Source organism: Falco naumanni, chromosome 7 (genome assembly GCF_017639655.2).
Source record: "Falco naumanni isolate bFalNau1 chromosome 7, bFalNau1.pat, whole genome shotgun sequence".
Lineage (NCBI taxonomy): Eukaryota > Metazoa > Chordata > Aves > Falconiformes > Falconidae > Falco > Falco naumanni.
In genome coordinates this window covers 65,332,564-65,351,915 of record NC_054060.1, presented here as the reverse complement: position 1 = coordinate 65,351,915, position 19,352 = coordinate 65,332,564, and the positions used below count along the sequence as shown (strand labels likewise).

Sequence of the window (19,352 nt, the reverse complement as noted above, 5' to 3'; positions counted from 1 at the left end):
AGAAAGATCAAGTTATCCACCTGGTCCAGCCACCAGTGGTGAGATGAAGCAACCACTGGGATGGACATAAAGCCTGACCATAAGCAGTTTTATCCCCGTTACAGGCAGGGGCAGGAATGGAAAACTTAAGACATTTCTTTGTCATGCCTGTTGCTGAGGAAGTTGTGTGTTGCTGTGAGTGCCATCAGGAAGGTGGGATTTTCATATCTCCTGGCTGAGGCGAGAATCAGAGAGAAGCAAACCGAATTCCCAGCTACTGCTTCCGGCCTCATGGGAAGTAGTAAAACACCCCCAATCTTCTGGCCTTAAAAAGGTGCTGAGAAGTGAGGGACTGAGAGCATTCGCACCAAAAGTGGTCCATGAGGGACAGAAAAACAGAGTAAGATTGAAGAGAATTCCTTGGAGCTAAGCAGGAACCTGGCTAAAAGCCCCTGGGAACCCATTTCCTTCTCAATCTGCTTTGCATTTAATTGTTTCCTAATGACTATGTTCCTGTTTGGCCCCAACAGGCTCAGTGACTGGCACTGCCACTGAGACTTCCCATCTCTCATCTGAGGCCATGAGTAATTTAGAGGCTCCAGTTTAATGGCTAATTGTGACTCTGTGGAGAGCGAGTTAAGCATTATTTGCACTGGAGTAGCACCCACCACTATGCTGAGTACAAGGAGGAGATGAACAGAAAAAGTGTTTTTCCACTCCCAGCTGCAAGTCTGTCCCAGACACACATGCAGTTACACCTCCTCACCAGGGACAGAGGCACAGCAGCTGCGCCCAGACCCGCTGGCACTGACTGCAGTCCCAGGGTCACCAAATCCCTGTCTCACAAAATCTCTCCTCCAGGCACAGTACCAAAAGTGAGGCTGGAAATCAGTAACAAACTCATACACATGCTTAAAAGAAAATTCCAGACTCTCAGCATACAAAGAGGAGGTTAAGCTGGCCTCACTAGAAGGACAGAAAGCAAAGAAAGCACAATGCATGGCTAAGAGCACCAGAGATCTCTCCAGGACCGAGGCTAGCAGAAGCAACATCTGGTTAAGTATCCTTCACACACAACACTTACTTGGAAGGAGCATTCACATCCTCTTGGCCCCATCCAGTGACTAATCTTTAGTAACAACTCCAATGGGGCAACTTTTTACAGGTCATTCCGAGTTAGTTCAAGACCAGCAAAATGAGCTCCCACAGTGTTAAAAGAGCTGCAAGATGGTAAAGACTTGGTTGCCATCCACTTAGAGCTGCACCAAGATAAAGAGTATGGCATCTAACGGCCCAGGCCCAAAAAATTGCCCCATGCCAAACTGACGCTTTGCTAGCACAAGCTCCACAGGGATATTGCTGAGGAAGCCACAAGTGCTGTCCCAGGCTCACTGGTGGCCCTCCATAACACCTTCCAACAGCAGGACTGGTCTCCAGAGGCCAACAAGTTTTACTAACTCATGCTATACCCATACCTACTTCCTCCTGTCTCCCAGTCTCCCAGTTCATTCCCCTTCATACAGCCAAAGGCTTGTGCTGGCCATGCCACAGAGTCCTTGTGTCACGCTGACATGCTGTGCTTGCCACTGGCTCTGCCATGCGCAGAGGCTGACTCAGCTAGTCTTAGCTGCCAAGCAGGGAGACCACAGCTCTGTGCAGCGCCAGCAAACAGGGCCCTTTCTGGCTGCTTGGGGCATGAATTGACAAACCATCAAAACCCGCATGACAGAGGTTAATGAAGCCACAAAAAGACAGGGCAAAAGGTCAAGAATTTGCAAGGGCTGCTGCAAGCTGCTGCCAAATGACAAGCTGTCCACAGCACTGATAACTCCATAACTTGGGTGTCGCTCAAGAAAGCTACAAGCAGCCCTTCTGCAAATGAGGTTTCAAAGGCATGTGGCAGAGACATGGGCAGATGGAAGGTGAAGCTCCAGACTCCGACACATCTATCTCCATTTATGCCAGGGCTCAGCGCCCCTCACCTGGGATGAGATATTACAGCATAACAGCTTGGCATCTTTAGACAGGAAAGGACGAGAACAAGCCCAAGGAAGCCACTCTGCAAACTATGCCAAATACTCTAAGACTGTACTGATGATGTGGATTTTCTGCCAGAGCAATACTAAAGCATGCTGGAGTCCAATGCCACTGATTTCTACCTGGCTCACCACTGTTTCCAGCTTTAAAGACCCTCCAGTTTGAGAGTTCCTGGAGAGTACCACCCCATGCATTACAATCATATCAGTGGCCTAAATCCTACATGCACTAAGAAGACAATTTAGGTTAAAGACCTTACTTCAAACATACTATGCAGACTGGCCTAATTTGGCACAAGCCGTTACTTCCCACTCCAAAGAGGCCTTCAGCTGGAATAGCAGAGAGACCCTGCCTACATACACCACACACACACACACACTAAAACTCAAGGTATTGCACCCACAGCCCAAAGTATTGTAGGGCTGTAGGCTAGAAAGGTGCACCACAAGACTGAGAGGAGCAATAGGGGTGCCTTAGCTTCCTTCTCACTATAAATGCTTTTTCTATTAATGTTCATTACTGATATCAAAACACAACAATGTGTTTTGCAATGAGATGTACATTTCTTTGCCTAATTCTTACTTCTTGAGAGATCTACAAGCTTGATTCATCCCTATCACTTCCCCTCCAACACACTTCTTTTACTTAAATCCATCAGCCTTCATGTCATGGCCATTACCAACCAATAAGCAAGGTAAAAAAACACTGCCAGGCCCCTCTAAGCAGCTGACCTCCACACAACCAGTCTGGACAGCACAGAACCAGTGACAGAGCCCAAATGCATCTTATCCCATACACCAAGCCCTTGAATCTCTAATGGACACACATGAGTACTGGTTGCATGTAGCTGCTCTTGACAAGGGACCTTCTCCACTGGGCCACGCATGTCCTGCGAGAATCTTATCTAACATGCAGCACAGTTTGCTGTTAACGAATTGGTAGAAGGCATATTGAATTATTAATGGTTTGCTTTACAGCAATGGCTTTTTAAACACACCTGTGCCTTGCAGAGTTTCAAAGGAACACAGTCCAGTGCTATCACCTACCTGTGATTTGAGGAAGTCATACTCCTCTGATCCATATGGGACACTCCGAAGAGAGGTGAGGTAGTCGTAAGTGATAACTGCCGTCTGCAAATGAAACCAGAAACATTTAGCAAGCTCTACAGTTATCAAAACAACAAAACTTCTGTTAAGGAGAACGTGTTAGCTTAGGCTCCACAGTTTAGGCTCCACAGTGAAGTTAACGGTAACAGACTCATACGAAATTAAATGAAAAGTTTTTAATTTCAATGAACATTTATAGAAAGCAGTGCAGGGACCTCATTGACACGGAGCTATTAAAAATACGCAACACTTGGCACCACTCCTATACTACCTTCTATTTGAGAAGCTCAAAGCATTTTCATCATCTCTGTACAGCGCCTTGCACAGCAGATTCCCATTCTCAGTCAGCCATCTGGGGCTTCCACAATAAGGGCTGCTGCTAGTAACAGCGGTCGTGCAGACCCTGTTTGTGCCCCGAGAGTCGTCCCAACACTTCATCTTCACACCTCCAACCTGCCTAACCACATCAGTGCACAGTGAGCTCAGTCTGGGTAGATGGCTCAGCAGGGAGCAGAGTGACTGAAGGCAAGCTCACCAATTAGCACAAGCAGCAGTATTTTTGGGGATATTCAACCGCACAAAGGACTAGAGGGCCAAAGGGTCAGATAGCCAATTTCAAAACAACAATATGGGTTATCCAGCTAAAGCTTGTTAGCTAGACATAGCCACAAACAATAGCTAAGTGCCTTAATGATTTCTGAAAATGGATCTAGGGTACTTTACAATTTTATCCTGTGACTGAAGTTCCTCTCTTTCCACAGTCAGAACACCAGCAAATGGAACAGAAACATACAGGTCATGTTTATTAATTTTACTTGGAAGGAGAGAAGGGAACATACATCTAAATGAGCCTGTTCACTAACTTGCTGTTTGAATTTCAACTGATAATTCGGATCTGAAGTCAGATTTCCTAAAATCCCCCTACTGAAGGGGTAGCATCCCATGCTGGGACAGGATACTAGCCCCACCTTTCACCGCAAGCATGTCTAGGAAGGGCATAAAGCAGAGCTGATGTATCGCAAAAGCCAGGGAGGCAAGGGGATCAAATCTGGTTTGAGACAAGGTCACTGGAACTGACAACAGGGAAAAAATCAAATGCTCAGAGTTGCATCCAAGAGGGAACCAAGCTGGGAATCAGTTACAGATACAGTCCTTCTTTGTGGAGGTTACGTTTCTCATGTTTCCCATCTTGCACAGCAAATTTTTTTTCTCGCTTTTCAGGCTCTCTTGCCCCTGGTGAACTCAGGAACTGCACAGCTACACAGAGACCCATTCAGAAGAAAAATTTTTCAAAGCATCTTCACAACCTCAAAGAACAACTTTGAAATGGAGGGAGGTTTGAATCGGCCTTGCATGAAGGCTTGAGCTGGTTCTTATTTTATCTCTGGTCCATGAGGGTAATTATCACCTCCAACTTGAAAAGAAGCAGCTAACAGATTGGCCTGTATTACAGAGGAAGAGGGAATTAATTAAGCGGTTGCTAATTACATCGTAATCTTAAACACTAAATTAGTGTTATGATGATCCTGATAGGCAACTCTGACATTGCCAAATGCCTGCTAGTGTCTGAGATGTATTGTAGCTACTGCACAGAACGTTCCTTCCACATACCCAAAACAACTGGGATACTCTCAAAGAAACACAGCAAACGCACAACTGCTCTGCCAGGTTCCTAATTCTACCAGAACACAGAAACTGTCTGAAACATGATGCTGTCCATGCCACTGGCTTTGTTCTCATCCAAGACTAGTGTTGTCATTCATGTTACAGTGTGAGACTGAATCTTGGAGACATAAAAAGACCTACAAGGTTAACTAGTCCCCTCCCTTACAAATGCCAGATTACTTCTTTCACTGATCTTGTGCCAGTCCAGTGTTAAATGTCCCAAAGACTTGAGCTACACTTCGTATCAATGAATTCTCAATATTTTACACTCTTCCACCACTCCTAAAACTATCCTTAGATCTTACCAAGTCATGGAACAACGTTCCCTCTGAATAGTTGTCTACCCACACATAAGCGAGAGACAGTTCCCTAAACTGAGGCTCGAGAAGAAACCTTCTGCTGGTGCACATCAAAGTCTGCAAAGGACTACCAAACCAGTATGCTTAAAATACAAGCAGACTCAAATCCTTCTAATCAAACTCAGATGAAATCTGTCCAGAGCCATGTAGTTCTTGACCTCCATGTGTTCTTTTCTCTGGGCTTTTGTTTTGTTTTGCTCGCTACACCATAAGTTGTCTTAATTTCTTGTGTGTGCTGCTGCTGCTGAACTTAGCTTTTAAGAATTACAGCCTCTTCATTACAGCATGCTCTTTCCTGGCTATGGTCCAATGATTGAAGCAAGCATCCAGGTAAAAAGCCTGGGCAAGGCTAGATTGAAGGACAGACACTTTAGGTCCACCTAGATGCCACCAATATCCAAAGTTGCTTGTTTGCTACAGTATCAGCTTTCATTTACAAAAACAGCAAGTCTGAGAAGCTCAGCTTCTTAGAAATGAACATGTCTAATTGCTCTATTGGCTTCATCTGGTTCATAGCTAAGGAATAAGAGCAGTTTGGGCTGCCAGTGCTCAGATGAGAGCTGGCCTCTGACCTTCCAACAAGGAGCAGACCCCAAGCTGGGAAGGCAGAGGTCACTGCTGCAGCAGGACTAAAGAATCTCTCAGAAGCAACCTAACCATACACAGTCCTATGTATTAGAGGGAACACAGAATTCAAAAAGAGACAGAAAATTCTTGTTTGAAAAGTACACAGACACACAGAGATAAACAAGTGCTGCCATCACCTACAGGAGACCAAGCATTGGTAGCTTGGTTTTGGAGGTCACTGCTTGCAACTATGGGTGCAGAACCCTCTAATGCATTTAAGAGCAGGGCTAGTGAAGTGCTTTACAGCCCACAACTTCTGACTTCCCTGAAGGCAGAGGATACGAAAGTCAAGCATGTCTTCAGATTTGCCAGCATCTAGAGCAAGGAAAATCTCCTTTCTCCTACTTCCTATTCATCAGGAAAGTAATCTCTCACTGTCACTCAAAGCACAGCTTTGTCACTGCACTTCTCACTTATTGTCTTTAAACAGAAGATAGCCACAAAAACACTGGCTTCAAGAAAGACTGAGAAACACCAGTCAAGCAGGCAGAACTCAAGGGCAGACTGGAGAGCCCAAACACCCTGAATAGCAGATTCCCCTCCAGCCACAATAAGCTGTGCTCCCTCTCCATGCTTCAGTTTCCTGTGCAGTAAGAGGGAAATAGCTGCTCCCTGCCACCAGGCAGCACTGCCTTATGGTCAGTGACAGAGCTCGAAGCTTAGCACTTACTAGGTAAGAAAGAAAGACTAGAGTTTGTATTTCTGCCCTTACCCTTTCAAAATGAACACTCATTTTTCACAATAGTTCACGGTGTAGCTTGCACATATAAACAGCACGGCACCTGAGCCAACCCACTGAGCTTGTTTCTTATTGCATCTGCCCTCAGGAGCTGACTCCCTGTAAAACCCATTAATGAAGTGCTTAGAAGTCATAGAATATGCAGACAGACAGCTGCTTACCACTGGGGGTCTGTAAATGATGGAGATTGTGGCCTGAAGTGACAGATGTATAATGCAAGTGAGGTATAGAGAGACTGATACCCCCTCCAGAGTCTCTGTCCTCCTTGTTCCTGGCTGTTTATGGATTCATCAGTGAATATCCTCAAGGATAAGGCAGAAACCTGTTTGGCTGGCAGTCTCGATTCTCAGGTTTTCTGGAGCAGTGATCAACGCAAGGGTGAATGATGCTAGGCAGATGAAGCATTTATTTTACGATTCTGGAAACTAATCCAATCTCAGAAGTACATCATCTCCCATCCTCACTTTATTCTTGCTTTGAGAATGATCCTCAAAACACCTTCCCTCCTCCTCCCAAATCTCACATACTAAGGGTTACAGGGCAATGGCTACTGTAGCATATCAATACAACAACCATGATCCTTAAAACAAAATGTTCCAATGTAAAAAACGGTATATGTAGACAAGACAATTTGAACTAGGTCACTGTTAAAGGCAGCAGGACAGTGTACCTGGGTGACTGGTGGCTGATGATGTGAGCCCAGAGTGAGCCCTTGCTCTTAAAGGTCCTACCCTATTCAGGGAAGCAGAGACAGTTATCTGCAGCCCAGTATCTCTGGGTCTTTCCAAAATGTGCAAGCGACAGCTCTGTTCCTTATATGCTTTCACTTCTTTTTCTCCCCACTGTCAGAAACTTGAAGAGCTCCCTATTGACCTTCTGACTTCCAGAGCCAGCTGCCAACTGGAAATGCTGAGAGGGAATGCAAGAAATCCAAAGTTCTGGTGAAGTCCGGTTCCCTTACCCACCTAGAAATCTTCCTGCACATTACTAGGGTGACACTTACTGTGGCAATAGCTCGGCCCACACGAACAACTCCAAAATCATTGGGATCCACGAACTTGTTTCCATACAGATAGATGCCAGAAGCAGCTGCTGCCAATGAGGCCAGTTTCAAGGCCCTCCGTGCCATGACTGATGAACCCTGCCGAGACACAAAACAGCAACTGTAACGTCTGAGAAGGACGTAGTGATCTGATGCCTACAGCCCCAAGGGACCTGACAATCCAAGTTTTAATTGCTCCTTTGCTAATGATGTATCACTAGCACTGCCCCCAGCCAAGAGCTCAAGCAATCACACAGCAAACGAACATAAGCTGTTCTGCTGTGGTTCCATTGCTGTTCCTAATTCAACAGTGTCTATGGGTCACAAACCCAATAGTAACTCACCACTAGACCTTGTGCCCCCACAATATTTGTTTGTGGTCCCAAAGGCTTTACAAGGAAGTACAGATGGACAAAAAGAAGGGAGTACAAGCTCACCAAAAGTCAATTCTGATCAGAGCAATAGGCCACCCCTTCAATGCAAATGTTTTGAAGACATCACAGGATAGGCAGATTGCAGGGGGATAACAGAAGATATAAAAAAGCAGGGTTTACAAAGAGCTCCTGCAACATCAAGAGCACCCAAAACTTGTTGGAAACTCTGCCAGACTAGTGAAAGTGCCTCACTGCTGATGAGTGGTAGGAGAAAAGGGGATGCATCCCTGGAGGCTGCATGCAACTCCAGCATCTGGTGGCAGACAGCCACACACAGTGCAGGGGATGGGGGACCAGATCAGAGTGACCAAGCAAGGCTTGTTTTCTCATCATCACCATCCTATCCAAGGGCCAAGCAGGGATTGCACTGGTAGAATGGACATCTGCAGAAATCAGCCACCTAATCATGGCTCTGTCACAGGACAAGCACAGGCCTGGGGTGAGACACTTCTCAGTTTTTCTCTGGGAGACAAGAGTGGGGAACAAATGCATTTCCCACACTAAGCACTCTGAGGCACTGCATCCCTTGCTTACGGTACATATAGTGTAAACATATAATTCAATATGTGTGACATATATATATTACAATTCTTCATGTCACTTCAGAGGATTCAGACCTGAAAAAAAATACAATTTAGGTATATTTTTCTTTCCTTTCCCTTTGGCTGGTATTGTATAGAAAATATGATTGACCTTTTTTTCTGCTTACACCACAAATCAAGAGCCATGGTTCACCTACTCTGCAAGGTCTCAAAACCACCCTTGACAGTGTGGGCTTTTACCCCATCAAGATGGAGTCCACTAATCCTCCCACTCTTAGACATGATTGAGAAACTTTCCTACTTCTCACTGTGAAGCTTTAGCAGGGTCAGCCTTTTCTCTCGGAAGCCTTGTAACTAAAAAACACATGGAGTGACACAGGTCAAGCCTTTCAAAGTAGTTCACAAGGACACAATTGGCAAAATAGGCTAATATAACACAAGAGACCTCTGCACATGAACCTTAGCAAAACTTTATTATTTCCTTTTATTCCCTTATAAGCCCTTGGTAACTCTGAGGCAGAAAAGCTGAGACATTCAGTCAGCACCTGTCAGAGCTGCCTGCAGCATCCCAGCTCCTTCCCCTGTTGGAAGGGGTAGCTGACTGATCAGGACTCCTCTGAATCTGATATGATCAAACACAAAAGAAAATAAACCTGGCCCCTTGACTGCAGCCATATGAACACACATTTCCCCAAAGCAAAGCTGCCCTCCTCCCCCTGCCTCAATGAAATTCTAGAAATTTGGGGGCTTCTTTCTGGAAGACTGATGTCTTTTGTACAGAAAACTCTTGTATCCTCTCTCACCTTCAAAAGACATTTTCTGCAACGCATTTTAATTAAACCATTCCTGCTCCTTGTACATTTCTGTAAAATTTCATTTATTCGAAAGCGAAAGGTGCAGGCAGTGACTTTTTTTTAACACAGAAGATATGCCTCTCTCTTTCATTATTTTTTCCTTCACTTTCTTTATTACTAAAAGAACATTTGCTTGAAAGCAGGATGCAAGTCCATCTGTTCTTGCATCTTATTCCTACCTGCAGCTATAATCTGCAGTTCGTGACATCACATCTATTGCCATACCCGCCAGCTGTACGTCATGAACAGAAGATGGGAACTTTAGGTAGCAAATAACCAGGCAGAGCAGTTGAGCTCTTTTAGCAACAAAGTTTTTTCACGCTTAATGTGTTGTACCAATAAAAAGGGGAAAATTAAAACCCCTTCAATATAAGGTGCAGAAATGGAATTGTCAGAAATCAATTGTATTACGAAGTTTTGCAAAAGGTGTCAAGGAGCCTTTTCCATGTAAATGAGCCACCCTAGGGGTATCTTAAAGACCCTGTCAGCTGTGACACACAGCTCAGGATGTCACCGCCTCTCCTTATTAAGGCCTGCGTTGATGAATCACCTCCAGCTCTTCTTTGGCCGAGCTGAGCCGGCTGTTTCGCCTTTCACACGGCTTCGCACACGCAGGGCTCCCTCCCCTCCCTCCGGGCTGCTCCCACTCCTGCTCGGGGGAGCCGGGCCGGGCGCTCACCGGCTCCTCCCGGCGCCCAGGGGTGACAGCCTGGGGGCCCAGGGCCGTCCCCGCAGCGAGCGCTGCCCACCCCCGCGGGCGGCGGGGACGACGCGGCCGGGGCCGCCACCAAGCCCCAGCCGGGCCGATCCGATCCGCCCCTCAGCGCCGCGGCCCGAGGGCTCCCCGTCAAGGACGCGAGAGGCCGGCTCCGGCTGCCTGCGGTTCCCCCTCAGCCGTGCCGTGCCGTAACGTGCCGTGCCCCCCGGCACAGCCCCCGCCCCCCGGGCTGCAGAGACACCCCCGACCCCGCCGAGCCCTACGGCAACCAAATCTCCGAGCCCGCGGCCTGCAACAGCCGCCTGGGCCCTGGCCCCTCTGCCCGGCGGCGCCGAGGGGCCGCACCGGGCCGCGGCGCCCGAGGCCGCGGCGAGGGGTGGGAGGGCAGCGAGGGGCCGGGTCCCCGCCCGCCGGACCCTGCGGCACCGCGCCGAGCCCGCAGCCGGCGCGCGGAGCCGGCACTTACCGCCTCGCCGGCGCGGCGGCACTTCAACTCCCGCGCCCCAGCCGCCTCCCCCCGCTTCGCCGCGCACGTGGTACTGCCCTGCCCGCGTGGCGTGCTGGGACATGGAGTTTCCGGCCGCGGGCGCTGGGAGCGGCGGGGGCGCGGCGGGACTGCAAGGGGCGGCCCTTGGGCGAGCCCACCGGGGAGCGGCGGGGGGGCTGTCACCCCGCGCTGCCCTCACGCCCCGGCCTGCCGCAGGGGTGCGCCCAGCTGCGAGGGAGGGGGTGCATGGGCAGCACCCCCCGGCCCGGGGTGCAACGGGGTCACACAATCTCCGCTTTAGCAGCGGGGCTCCCGACCTGGCCCCAGCTGCTGAGAAAAGCCATCTCCTGCACTCTTAAAAAAATCTCCAAAAAATACTTCAGTAGGCTTTTGGTGTTTTGTCACTGGAAGTCCTGCAGCTGGGAGAAGGGATGTATATATGTATCCGTATATACATAGATATGTACCAAAACCCATGGGAGAAGGTAGAAACACTACACGCGGATGCCAGGGTGCTCCTTTCCTACATCTATGCAGGTGCTGGACAGGCACTGATGCGCTTTCATTGACTAAAAATCAGAACCGCTCCTTAGCAAAGGGTGCGGATTTGCCCAGGGTGCTGTGCGAGTCTGGCTGTCGTGACACATCAGGGTCAGGTGTGAGCACCAGCACGTGGGCTGGCAACACCGTGTCTGCTCTCACCGCTTGTCCTGCTGCTGTTAAACACAAAACAATGTCGTCCATCGAGCGGTCAGATCCTTAAGCAGCATAAATTGATAGCGTAAACTATGCAGCTATACTTAGCTTTTGCCATTCAGGGAAATGCACACATGGCTGCCTAACATCAGCTTACATTTAAGGGTATAATTCCAAAGGCCAAAGAGATGTGCATCATAAATATCTCAGAAACTGCTGTTCTCTGTCCAAGAGAGTGAACCAGCAAAACAACTGTGTTCATCAAGAATAAAAGAGCTGCTGGCGACAAGAAAAATAATTGCAGAATGAAACAAAAAAACACCTTCTCTGCAGCTAACCTTTAGCTCCTTACTATAAGAAATGAAAACGGTAATAAATTTTATCGTATTCAAGGTTCAATGCAAAACCAATCTCTTCACCAAAGTCTTCTGACAATAAAGATTACAATAAAAGAGAGAAAGAACCAAGCAGAGAATGACAAAATATTGCTGAATTGTCATAAATAGTGTAAGAGAGACATATTCCCTGAGGCAAATACCTAGGTTGATAGTCACCGACTTAAAACCTAGCATTTCTGATTGAACTTTTCTCCCATTGTGAAAAGAAAGCAGCTCAACATTGTTTCCTGTCAATATCTTTCTGATAAAGAAAACATGCAATTCAATAACACCCAGGAACCTATCATGGAAAACTGGAAGTACTTGGGACAGAATTAAGGACACAGCTACCAGAGTTAATCCTGAATACTATAAAAGGATGCCAGAGACCAAAACCAGAATGAGACCAAAAGGAACTTAGTAATTCTTTGAGAGTTACTGTTTCCAGCAGGATGCTGGAAAGACTGAAACAAATCCAGGAAAACATCACCACAAGAAATATCCATTCACATTTGCAGGGATACAGTTGCACGGAAAAAGGTAAGAGATGGGGGGAAAAGGGATCTAGAAACACTTGAAGCAAAAGGTCTCAGCTGCTAGAACTAATAAACCACCACATGGGGCTCAGGGAAAGGTCCTGATGACCAGACTGTCTTCCAGGATGAACAGGTTTTTCATCCAAACTCCTGTGGAAAATGTTGTAAAGGTAACCTGTCCACCTTCTCCCCAACTGTGGGACAATAGTATATTAAAGATTTTCCTAAAAGATCAACATACTATTGGGAATCTTTGCTGGGTACCCCTTTTGTTTCCATCTGGCTTCGCTTCACTTTTGTTTTCCCCCCTTGTCCCCTGCAACAGATATTAACATAAATACCTGCATAATGTGGGCTTCCTGCTAAATATTATCTCCAAGAAACAAAGCAGCTACAAATTACGAAGGGCAGAGTTAAGGGCGATTACCCTGCCAGCACACTGAGGGTACAGGGCTCACATGGCCAGTTGCTGCATCAGCCATATGATGGCAAAACTGCCTACAATCCCATAAGTTTCTTTCTCTTCTTGGACAGATGGGAGCTTTTGAACTGATGGGGGTCAGTGAAGCATCCCAGCTCAGTCCTGGACCATTACCAGTTGTGTAGGAAAGACTATTTTTGGAAGGAAGCTTTACGGTTTAGAGGGTGATGTTAAAAGAGGAAGAAAATAAAAACTCAGGGAGATGTGCACATGAAGTACTACTGAGAAAATGAGAGAGAAACGCGTGCAGTTTGCGTGAACGTGAAATAACCGCTCTGAACCACAGAATAAATAAGAAATACAGGAAAAAGATCTACTACTCCTGTATTTACTACAGACTGTGGAAGTTTTGCTGTAGATTTTTGTGTTTGCAAATTCATGACCTCCACAGCTCAGGCTGATACTGAGCGTAATAGCAGGGCATCCATTTAAAGCTACTGTGCTACTGCATATAATAATCCAAAATAGAGAATGTAACCTCAGCACAGCCACTGATTCCTGATCACAGCTCGCTGCTTCTACCCGGGATACTTAAGACTGCGGCCCAGGCTATCAATCCCCTGCTTTAATCTCTAGACAACACATGTTGGCAAAGCTCCCAGCAAAGGGAGCAGGTCAGTATCTGATTTCTGCTGGCCTCTCCTGGAAAAGCTATGGGAGGTTGCATCACATTAATTCTGTTCCTCGCAGCTCTAAGTTAAACAGGCTGATGCTGGGTCTGCTGCGGAAGGGGGGCGAAGGAGGGGGGGAAAGAGGCTTTTGTAGTATAACAATGCCGTGTGCCTATGTGCAGTGGGCAATTATGTAACCAACGCTAGATCTTTCTATAATTGGAACAAGCACCTAGTTAGAGTGATCAGAGCTCTTTTGTGTGAGGCTGCACGGGGGTAGGCAAGAAAAAACTTGGCTCAAAAGAAAGATGCTGGCTTGATTTCCCTTTCCTTTTCAACTGGTGAATAAATTCAATCTCAGATTGCCCCAAATTGCTGTGAAAGACGAAAATCGGAAAGTGTTTCCTTTTCATTCTTGTTGAAGACATTTGCATCCCAGGTGTGAATCTCATGAAATGCAGAAACAAACCCAAAGACTCAGGCCTCTCTGGCCCAAGCACCAGAGCGGGAAGAGCAGCCTGACTGCCTGAACAGAGGACAGAAGGTCAGTATCAGCCCTCCCCAATGAGAATCAAACTCTTTTAGATTCACTTAGAAGAACATGGCAAGATATCTGGTGGGTCTCACTTATACTGGATATTCCTCATGTATGGGAGGAGACATGGGAAAAGAGATCAAAACAGTCCCAGAAAGCAGGTCATCCTATGATTTTGCGGACTCAGGGAACCCAGTTTAACAAGGAAATATGAAAATATATAGGGAGAAAATGCTACCAGTGCAGCAGGAAGAACAGCTTGACCCAGCAGGTCCTTCACTTTTCTGATCTGTCCAGCCAGTCTGTGGATGGTCGGCAACACAAATATTGAAGCAGATCCATCTTCTGCAGCTATAAACTAGTTCAACTATAAAAGTCGCTGTAGCAATACCAGTTCGTACAAGTTGAAGGTCTGGCGGGTGGGATCTCTGCTGCTAGAGGTCTGTACTTCTGAAATTACTTCTGGTTAGTTCAGGTCACCAGAAGAAATATTACAAATACCTGTGTATAAGGATTGACAGTTGTGCAAATCAACATGGAAGACAGGAGGCAAAACAACCTACTTGGAGCTAATTCCAGAAGATAGCTTAACATCCTCCCACAGGTCTCCTGCTAGGCCAAACCCGCCCAAGTTCTTGGTCCGACTTCAAATGAAGATTGGCAGGTTTTGCCTCTCAGCAATGGAAAGCTCAGAGTTGACTCTGGGAGCCATCAAATTTTAGAATAAGATCTTCTGACCAATCCTACTGTACAGAGCCAATATTTGGATAAGACATCTCTTCAAAGAAACATGCTCATTGCCCCAGGTCATTCAGTCTCTTCCAGTCAGTAGTGACCAATGTTTGAATGTGACAACAAAAAGTGATGTGCTGCTTGGAAAGCTGTGCTTTAGGTGAGCTGCAAAGTCCATTTCTACTAGTATTTTGTTCCTCTAAGGCCTCTGCTCAACCTTGTTGCCCAATATCAGTTTGGACAAATGCACACTGCCTCCATAGTGCTCTCTTGTAATTTCTGTTGGCAAAAAAAATCCCCTTTGCTAAAGCTGTTGGTGACTACAGGATACTCCACTTCTTCTTGCAGGTCACGGAGAAGTGTCAGTAGGCCACCACGTCCTGCGTGAAAAGAAGTTTATCAAGCAGGAGTGGAATGTATCCAAAACCATGGCAAAACACCCTGGAATATGGAAAGTGTTACAGAAGTACAAAAGACCATTTTTGCCTATCTGAGAAAGTTGACTTCTCTACAAAGTACAACAAATAATAGAAATTAAACCAGCCTCCCTTTCAGTCTTTCCAGGGAATACAGATAGGGTTTGAAAAATTTAAAGATTTTTACAAGAGCATTAATAGACTTCCTGATCTTTTTCCCCCCAGCTATAATTATTCCTCCTCAATGCTGCCTGTAACCCGTAAGAGAATATGAAGTGCAGGGGTTGCTGATGTGGCTGAACCTTTCCATCAAGGTAAATCTCTTCTTTTTCACTGTTTAGCATCTTACCTGTGGCATAATTTATCCCCTGAGTTGAGAAGTGTCATTTATTTTGAACATTTTTTATTCCGCAATGTGCAGTGACTGTTAGGCATGCAGATATCTGATATTAACAATAGCTTATTCCATTACTTTGTATTGTCATCTTCATTTCTTACAAGATATTTCATGAACCATTTAATTCTGCCTTTGCAAATGTGAAAAGTGCTGAAGCAGATTAAAAAGGTGCAGAGGATTTAACAGCCTAAATCTACCCCAAAAGACTCCTTGGAATGCATCAGAAATATGCTCTCAAAACCAGCTGTGGTATCCGCATCAAACTAAAAATGTCCCTGCTGGCAGCCATGCCAAGGATTAAGTCCTCCACAGAGCCTGAACTCCTTACTCACCATACAGAGGACCATTTTGGCGTGATCATTTTGTGAAAAAGAGATGTATGTGGAAACCTGATAGCATTATTGTCCAGAAATGTTCAGAAAAAAATATCATGGTAAGAACAAAAAGGAATTCATCCTTCTTTCTTTGAGACAGATTTCTATTTGGGGAAAATGTGTTTAAGGATCTCAAAACCATTCCTTGCCTAATGTTTCTTTTTATCGAGGCTCTGCCAGAGCTGGCATCTTTGAACCATTACCAGGTCTGTTCAGAAAAAGTCCCAAACTGGGAGAAACATGAAGATGCACAAAGGTATAAATTCAGAAGAGAATATTATCTTTTCTTGTCTGATGCTGTATATACTGTGGGTCATTAAGTTTCATCTGGCTATGGGCCCTGTTTGCTTGGGCTTGCCCAAAGCAGATCTTCAATAATGAAACCATTTCTTCCTGAGACTTCAGCTTTGATTAGAAGATAACAAGGGATTGAAAAGTGAGCACCTCCCACGGTCTCCACAGGTTAATCACTCCCATTGTTAAATATTTCTGCCTAATTTCTCATTTGAATTTCCCTAATTTCTACTTCCAGTCACTGGTTCTTGTTTTGCCTTCCTCTAAGAGACTAAAGCATACTTCCAGATTTTGCATTTTTAACTTGTACCAGTACACATACAGGATGGTCAAATTCTTCTTAATCTTTTGGTAATGAGAAAAACATACTAAATGTTTTACTTTGCTCACTCAGATCATTTATATTTGTAATGTAATTGACAATAAGGATAGATAAATAGAGTTCACCTCATTCTAATCTAGCGATGTAACATTTACCTCTTAACATTTCACCACAAAACAAGTTTTCTTATTTTATTTCCCCTATACTTGCAATTAACACTAGCCTTATATTATCTTTGTAGTCTTCTAACTCTGTCTTCCAGTATTGTTTTAGAAACCTGAACACCAGGACAACACAGGGTCCCTCTGGAGTTCACCATATCCCTACTTCTACATCCATAGGCTGCATGAGAATTTTTGTTACTTCACAGCACAAGAAACTCATGTTAGGCTGCTTCTTTCTCATAAACCTCCTGGATCCTTTTCAGAGTCACTGTTGGCCAGGACAGTCTGTACTTAAACCCCCCCCCTCTTACTTCCCGATATAGAAGTTTGCACAATGTGATATTAAAACACGTCTCATTTAAATGGGCTCTACTTACCAAGTAATCTAGTTCACTCTGGATGACTTTCCTCTCAGTATTACTGAACATTTTGCCATTCATTTTTAAATCTATGAATTTTATGAATAGCAATTTCATATTGATTTGGAACTGATGAAAATGGTGACTAGTATAAGTGTCCCTTCCTCTGTAACTTTGTCAGAAATACCTTTATGTAGCACTGATCCACCACTGGTGATTGCTTTTTGAGATGCCAGCCAGTTCTCCATCCAGGTAGCATAAGTCTTCAGGTGTTGCATAGTGCTAATTTGTTAAGCAAAACAACATGAGAAGTAGAAGCAGAAGTAATGGGTGGTGTACCAGGTCAGGTTTGAGGACAACTATGTGAATAAATTATTTCTTTGGTCTGGTGGCTAACCTAACATAAAAAATAAATTGTTTTCTCACTTCAAGAAGAAAATGGAAAAAAACCCCAAAAAAACCCCAACAACCCCAAACCAAAATATGGTTCTATGTTGGGGAAAAAAAATACTAGCTCAGAAATTAAACACGTTCTGGTTTTAAAAATTTTACCACTTTCAAAAAAAGTAAGCTCATTTGGACTATACTTGGCCAACAAACATTGCTTTCTACCAAAGCTTGAGTAGTTCACTTTGCAAATGTTTAACAAGGTTTAAACTTTCTAAACTCCCCAGTTTTTGAGTTCAGAACTTCTCAAAAAAAACACCCTTTTTTTACGCCAGCAAATATTTTTGACCAGTTAAACCATACATGTAAACATTTTCTACATTTGATACATGATAGGTAATGCAGAGCAGGGACAAGAAGTTATTCACAGCTGGATTAGCAGCATGTGCATAAAATAAAAGCTGTGATATGTTTCCAGAGCCATATGGTATTGAATAAGCTTGTACAGTCCCTTTGTACCATATGGTCCACTCTACCCATATTCACAAACTCAAGATTAGCCACCTCAGACATAAAAATTAAACCACAAAAAGAAAGATGTTCAAGAGAAAGAAAAAAGTATTAAAAAGAACCAGTTTTTCTTATAGCCAGGCAGCCATAAACATCTGCAATCACGAACAGCTTACTGTCTGCAAAGAGGAAGCAACGGCACAGTTCTCAGAACAAGCCATGAGACTGAGGAAACCAAAGGAGTATCTCCCTAGTGCAGGAGCTGAAGGAGATTGTTTACCTACAACTTTACCTGCTTATCAAGAATTTTGTATCATGGCTGTCATATGAACTGTGTTGCAAAATAGTTCACAAAGTTGTATATTCGCCATACAGCATTAAATATTGCATCACAGCAAAGGAAGAAGGAGAAATGTCAAGGTAGGAGGGAGAAAAGATAATTTTTCAGCTGAGACGAGTATAAAAGCTGGAGATAAGTGACCCTGGCAACTTCTGACGGTGAGAGGAGGCTCCTGAATCAGGAGGCAATATTGCCAGACGTGACAACAGCAATTCTGTTGCTAAATGACTGACAGAAATGGGTAGGAGAGATGACTGATGAGTTTTGCTTAGGAAAATTATTGATAAATGATACATGTCAAAGTCTTATATCTTTAGCTTTGTCTAAAGTGCTCATAAGAGGCCAGCTGTCTTGGAGAGAAGGGGAAGTATCTGTCATTCATAGAGCTGATGACAGAGCTGCTGTCACCTCAATGCAAAGCCAAAGTCTGATTCACACTGGAGATTACAAGAGTTTTGGCGTAGAAAGACTGCACCAAGACTGTCCGTATCTTCCACCAAACCTCCACCATCCTAGAAACTGTAGCAGACTAATTCAGTCTGCAGGGTTACTCTGCCTTGCAGATTAGATGATAAGACAGACAAAATGACTAGAAGACTGCAAGACAGACATTTAGTCTGCCTTACAGTCTTCCTGCCTCTTACAGTAATTTTTTCCCTTTCTAATAGACTGTGTTTGTTTCTTAATCATTCTACCCTTTTCTCCTCTGGGCAGCTTCTGTTTCTTTTCTAGATGAACCATGCCTAGCACAATGGGAGTCTTCTCCCTTTGATTCACTAGATGCAATTGTAACAGTGGCAGTTACTAATTAATAACTAAATTTCTTTGTTTATATATGATACCATATACTGTCACTTCAACATAAATAGCAACTTATTCATGTAAAGCTCCAGCTAGTTCCCATCTACTACAACTTCCTGAGAAGTGTTTTTCCCTATTTCACACGTTAACTGTAGAGTACATCTTTACTTGATTGTAAAAAAATTTCTATGTAACATTATGGATGCCCACTAAACATAGACAGTACAATTCCTGGCATTTAATGCAGGTAAATCTATTAATTTTTATATCACTTTCAATTTTTTTCCTTCTTTCTCATGTGCCAATTTTTAAAATGGCACCTAAGTAGCAAATATCAGAATAAGAAATTTTGTTTCAATGAATCTGCTCTGTATAGTTCTGCTTTTGACTTGGGATAACTTCAGCTGGATGCATGCAGTTACTGAACTCAC

General features: G+C 44.7%; 1 protein-coding gene across 2 annotated transcripts in view; it reads right to left on the bottom strand.

The window, feature by feature from the left end:
* Positions 1 to 10,627, bottom strand: part of ADCK1 (aarF domain containing kinase 1) — a 78,135-nt gene extending 67,508 nt beyond the window's left edge. For both annotated transcript variants that reach the window (XM_040601509.1, XM_040601510.1), the window contains exons 1-3: positions 10,569 to 10,627; positions 7,516 to 7,653; positions 3,063 to 3,146 (exon numbers count right to left, since the gene is read on the bottom strand). In XM_040601509.1, the coding sequence (XP_040457443.1) occupies positions 3,063 to 3,146; positions 7,516 to 7,641 (210 nt within the window). In that variant the 5' untranslated portion in view covers positions 7,642 to 7,653; positions 10,569 to 10,627. The remainder of the gene's footprint in view (positions 1 to 3,062; positions 3,147 to 7,515; positions 7,654 to 10,568) is intronic.
* Positions 10,628 to 19,352: the final 8,725 nt, after the last annotated feature.